General features: G+C 45.0%; 1 protein-coding gene across 2 annotated transcripts in view; it reads left to right on the forward strand.

Annotated features, from left to right (window-relative positions):
* The window catches only part of LOC112230321 ((E3-independent) E2 ubiquitin-conjugating enzyme UBE2O-like), a 46,443-nt gene extending 41,171 nt beyond the window's left edge, over nt 1-5,272 (forward strand). For both annotated transcript variants that reach the window (XM_042310926.1, XM_042310927.1), the window contains exon 20: nt 815-5,272. In XM_042310926.1, coding sequence (XP_042166860.1) covers nt 815-1,396 — 582 coding nt within the window. In that variant the 3' untranslated portion in view covers nt 1,397-5,272. The remainder of the gene's footprint in view (nt 1-814) is intronic.
* The last annotated feature ends 70 nt before the right edge of the window (nt 5,273-5,342 follow it).

Genomic DNA, 5,342 nt, shown 5'->3' on the forward strand with positions numbered 1-5,342 from the left:
AATTTGATTTCCATTGATCATTTTTGTAATTTTGTTGTCAGCACATTCAACTATGTAAAGAAAAAAGTATTTAATAAGAATATTTAATTCATTCAGATCTAGGATGTGTTATTTTAGTGTTCCCTTTATTTTTTTGAGCAGTGAAGTTGGGTGGTTGTCATGGTGCTGTGGTAGAGGTCTGTAAATATTGTACATATTTATGTTAGTTTCTTATTTTTATTGCATATCTTGTGTTTTTGAGCCACGAATTTGCAGGTTAACTCTTTTTGGCTAGCTAGCTAGCTGCTGTGTGTTTTTATTAGGGAAAAATGCGTCTGGACTCAGTAAGTTACCAGCTTTTTTTTGTTTCACCCGGCTGCCAGTTCATGATCTTTTGAACATAATTTGAGGAGTTGCCTGACGCTCAATAGGAATGGGAGATGGAGGCATACAGCTGTGCTGAGGCAGAGGGTTGGTCGTGAGGATGACTGGCTACTATTCTGAACTCTGTGTGGTGAGTTTTTGGCGCCCAGTGCTGCTGAGGTATCAACCTAGTGGGTGCAACACAGAGTGGAAGAGGTCCAGTGGCTAAAAGACCCTCCATCACCATCCTTCCACTCAAGCCGTGAACCGACCCTCTCCATCTTCAGACTAAAGACTTGGCCCCTATTGGTTGACCTGTCATGATATATTGCTTGTTTGTTTTTGCTCTTGAAGCGCTTCGAGATTCTTTGAAAAGCCTTGTAGAAGTTTAATAAATTATTCTTATAGGTTATGATTCATATCATGGGGATATTGAGCCATAATGATTTATCTTTTGTCTGTTTCCAAACAGGTGTTCCAGCAGGAGATCCGGCAGCACTTTACCTCTAGCGGCTGGCGCCTGGTGCACCGCCTGGAGGCCTGGCTGGAGCTCCACGAGCTAGCCGAGAGGGGACCTCCGCCAAGGCCATCCCGGGACAGGCCTCCCTCAGTGGGGCCTCTAGACGAGACGCTCCCCTTGGATCTTCTGGCCCACAGCACCCCCAACAAGCCCCAGGGCACCGGGGATGAAGAGCTGGAGGACTCTGGCCTGAGCCTTTCCACCACCGCCGCCTCTCAGCAGGAGCGCAGTCAGAACTTGGACTGCGACGGCGCCGTCTTGGCCAGTGAGGTGGCCGGGGCGAGCGTGGTGGTCTCCGGGTCTGTTAGGGGGGCCACCTCGGACTCTGCGGGCGGCAGCCAGCCGGCGGTGCGACCAAAGAAGCGCAGGAAGAGCTACCGGAGCTTCCTCCCCGAGCGGAGCGGCTACCCGGACATTGGCTTCCCCCTCTTTCCTCTCTCCAAGGGCTTTGTGAAGAGCGTGCGCAGCGTGCTGCTGCAGTACCGGGCCGCCCTGGCCGCCACCCCCATTCCCGACCACATAGAGGACAAGTGACTCCCTCAACGCCTACCACCTCAAAGCCCACACTCCAAAAGCTGCACTGTGCCCCAATGATTTCCCAAATAGCCCCCCGTACGCTCTGTTCCCCCTTGCCCAACTGCTGCCCAGTGCCCCTGCCCCTCAGCCATCTATCTAGTGCACTCTTGCCCCCTCCTCCCCTCCCTCAGACCACTAGAAGTTAACTGGGTGTATGCGCTTTTTCTGTCAGTGTCCAGAGGCCAGTAAGAGGCCAGATGTGAAGGGAGAGGAGTGGGAGTGTCTTATGGGGATCTAAGCCACGGACCATAAGCGCCCTCCCTCATATTGGACCCTCTGAGCTCTCATGGACACACAGACAAGGAGCGAGAGCCTCGACTGGAAGGCAGCGCCACACGTCTGCCCCTCGTGGACCCTCCTAGGCCCTGACGGATGAGGAAGGAGAGGAGGAGAGATGCAGAGCTGGTTTGATTTAAAAAATAATAAAAAGAAAGAACAAGTGCCATTGACTTGCATCGTCTATAGTTACTGTAAGGGGAAGTGGAATTACCTGAAGAGACATTCTTTGTGAATTGCCGCCACAAATTCAAATATTACTCCGCCGTGTCAATTGGATCTAAACTCAACGGAGACTGTTACAGTAGCCATGGCGTCCTGGAATCTGCAGGGTCAACCTGGACAGATTCTCAAAGCTGGGTTTTCTCTGAACTACATTTCCCAGTATGCCTGGCTCCTTTAACCCTGGCGGGCACCCTTCGCACTGCTCCTGTGCCCTGTTACCACCCTGCACTCTCCAATCAACAGACAATCTCGGCAGGTCTGGGCACCTTTTGACATGCTGACGTATTGGGTTTCTTTTTAATGTGGATGTTGCTGGTTGTTTGCTTTTTGCCCTTCTCCTCTCGCTCTTTCTCGACTTTAGAGACACACCCCCAATCTGAATGTTATTAACTGCCCACCTACAACCGCTTCACTCTGCTATGTCCTTGTTGGTTTCCTCGCCAATCGCTCGCACCAAAACATGTCGTTGGAGAAACACTTGAGTGACAAGTTTACATACTAATCACCACTTCTGGATGTTATATACACTATTAGGCCCTATGGTATATACCCTGAGGAGAGACTTGGCTCTAGAATAGAGGAGTGACACAGAACTATATGACCTTACCTCTAGGTGAGGTCAAATGAGCTCTTTAATATCTTTGACTGTAGAAAGTTTCCATTCTAAGACTTGATAACTTTCTGACACTGTACAGACTGTTTTTTTGTTTTGTTATGTCACCCATGTCGCTCTTAAGACTCAACTTAACTTACATTTTTTTCCTTCTACAAGGGATCAAGGCTAGGTTGAAAATACCCAGTTTAAGAACCACGTTTGAAAATAAACACATTCATTGGACCAGTGCGGTTGCTGATTCGACAGGATTGGCATTGAAAACGTGACCAGCGGTCAGGAAATGAAGTGAAGTGACTGTAGATCATTTGAAAAAAAGTTTAAATGAATAGAATGACAGTAAAACAATGATCCTGTGTGTTTGTGGAGTAGTTAGCTGAAATTCACTACGGTTGTGTTTTATTTCCCACCTTGATGGCTAACTTTCTGTACTGCTGACATTTCACTTCGTTAATTTTCTGTCTGGCGCAGGTCCGATGAACGTTTTTATTTTCTAACGCTTCTCTGTGGAATTATTACATTGTCTTAACCTTCTCCATTTTTCAAGGTAGTGATGTTTTTCCTTCCTTGCAGCTGTCATTGGCCCTTTAGAGTCACCTTAAAGGCTGGTCGTTCACAATGGTCCTCCAGAGCTATCCCACAATCCTCTCTTCTGCTCACTCATTGGGCTACTACTAGAAGCGGGAGCCACAACCGTGAACTTGACACGAGTTTTAAAAAACGCTATCCATTCCATCACTAAATGAGTCTTATCTCCTCTCAACATGTTGCCTTACTTGAATTGTTCTTCTTAGTATATTATCAGACCCTATGTACAGAGCTGCTTGTTACCCCCGCCTGATACCCACTACATTCACCCCATTCCAGTGTTCAGAGGTTGGCCCTCTAACATCCGATCTGGGGTCGGTTTTCCCTGGACTTGTGCTTAATTTAACAATTCGGAGGTCGGAAAAATGTATAAAACGAATAATAAATTAAACAAAATCACTGATCCCAGATCTGCTTTGACAATGGCAACTTCAGCCCACAAGTTGAATGGTAAAGTTACACAGCTTCAGCCTCTGCATTCCAGTGTTACTCTCAACTGCGGTTTGTTTGGAGTTTGTAGACAGAGTTTGAGTGTGGATGCAGAAGGTTTTGAGCAGCTTGTATTTAGTTTTAGTTTTGTTCTTGCCCTTTGCCTTGAGCATGATGGAGTGTCACTGTTTGTCCCCAAGATTGGAGTGGTATCCCGTTCTTTCATTTCCCCAGTTCAAAGGGTGAATGATGCACTTTCGACAACATGGCCTCTGGCATAGTCATGCTTGTACTTTGTGATATTACTTTTATGTTTCTTTAAATTATTGCCGGTTTGTTTATACTTGCTGGAAAAATGGTCAAGTGTTCTATTTATTAACACAGGGAGCTTTTCTCTGTATGGCCACCAGGGGTCAGTGGTTCCATTCATTGTGTTCGCCGAAGATTGAAAGAAGCCTGGTCCCAGACCTGTATGTTCTTTGACCAACTCCTTTGGCTAGTAGTTGATTTTAAAGCACAAACAGATTTAGGATAAAGTGTTAAAAGGAGTACTGTGAAAGAAAGTGCAGCGATTTAACGCCATCTGGTTCTTATATAGCCTGGTCCCAAATCTGTTTGTGCGGTCTTGGCCGAGTTGGCAAGAATGCACAAACAGATCTGGAACTGGGCTAGTTCTGATAGTGCTTCCTTGGTTATTTGAACCGTCGTTGTTTACATCCATGACATCCACCTGAAATATATTATGCTCTTGTTTTTTGCCACATATTCTGTTGGTCCATTCCCCTTGTGCTTACCGGTGAACTGAAAATGAGGGCGTTGGCTTGTCTTTTTGCTTGAACAAAGACGCTAAATGCTTAGTGTTTATGAGTGTGTGAAACAGTACAAAGTGCCATTTGTAAATGATTGAGTGCAAAGCGTGAGACAAACTGATTATTGTAAAGAGGAAAAGAATAGGTGAATGGGATTTTTTTATTTATTATTTTTCTCCTTCCACCTTAAAAAAAAAAGATATTTAAAATCCTGTACCATGCATGGCAATCAGGCTTCCATTGCTTCTCCCTCCTTGAATTTCTTCCTCTTTTTTTCTTCTTTTGCTGCCTGTACAGTAAGGATGTTCCTTTTGCTTCCCCATTTTAGGCTGAAGTCCTTGTAGCGTTGCAGCCTTGGTTGGTTCCCGCCAAACTTCTCCTGTGTTTGCAACCATAGATCTCTCTCTCGCTCATGCACTTGTTTCTCCACTATTGCAAAAACAGAAACAAAATGTGAAGCCAGGTCTCGAGAAAAAACATGAAGGATTTCAAGCACATGAAGTTCTGTACAATTTTCTGTGTATGTTTATATTCAGACGTATTCATTTACTGCGAGAGATTTCCAGCCAAAGCATGTAACATGTTGCTTTAAGCCTTGAACGGACACAAGACTTGACTGTACGATGTGAACATTTCCACAGTGGCCTGTATTGGTAACCTAATAAACTTATGATTTTTAGCCTGATCCCTCTGTACAGAAGTCATGACTATACTATAAATGCATCTATTTAACAAACTTGAGCTCTGTAAGTGGTCATGAGAACGCTTGGGACATAAGTATACATTTGCAGGTTTTTTTCTTCTTGATTTGTCATTTTTTATAGTTCCTTTCATTAAGTTTCAAGACCTGTTTTTAAAGTGATGTATTAAACTTTGCAAGCAGTACCATGGTTACAAGTTGTCGCTTGTGGTGGATTGAATTTGGTTGTACAGTAGAGTTGTGTTTTCAGTTGACCTCACTCAA

This window comes from Oncorhynchus tshawytscha, linkage group LG32 (genome assembly GCF_018296145.1).
Source record: "Oncorhynchus tshawytscha isolate Ot180627B linkage group LG32, Otsh_v2.0, whole genome shotgun sequence".
In the NCBI taxonomy this organism is placed as follows: Eukaryota; Metazoa; Chordata; class Actinopteri; order Salmoniformes; family Salmonidae; genus Oncorhynchus; species Oncorhynchus tshawytscha.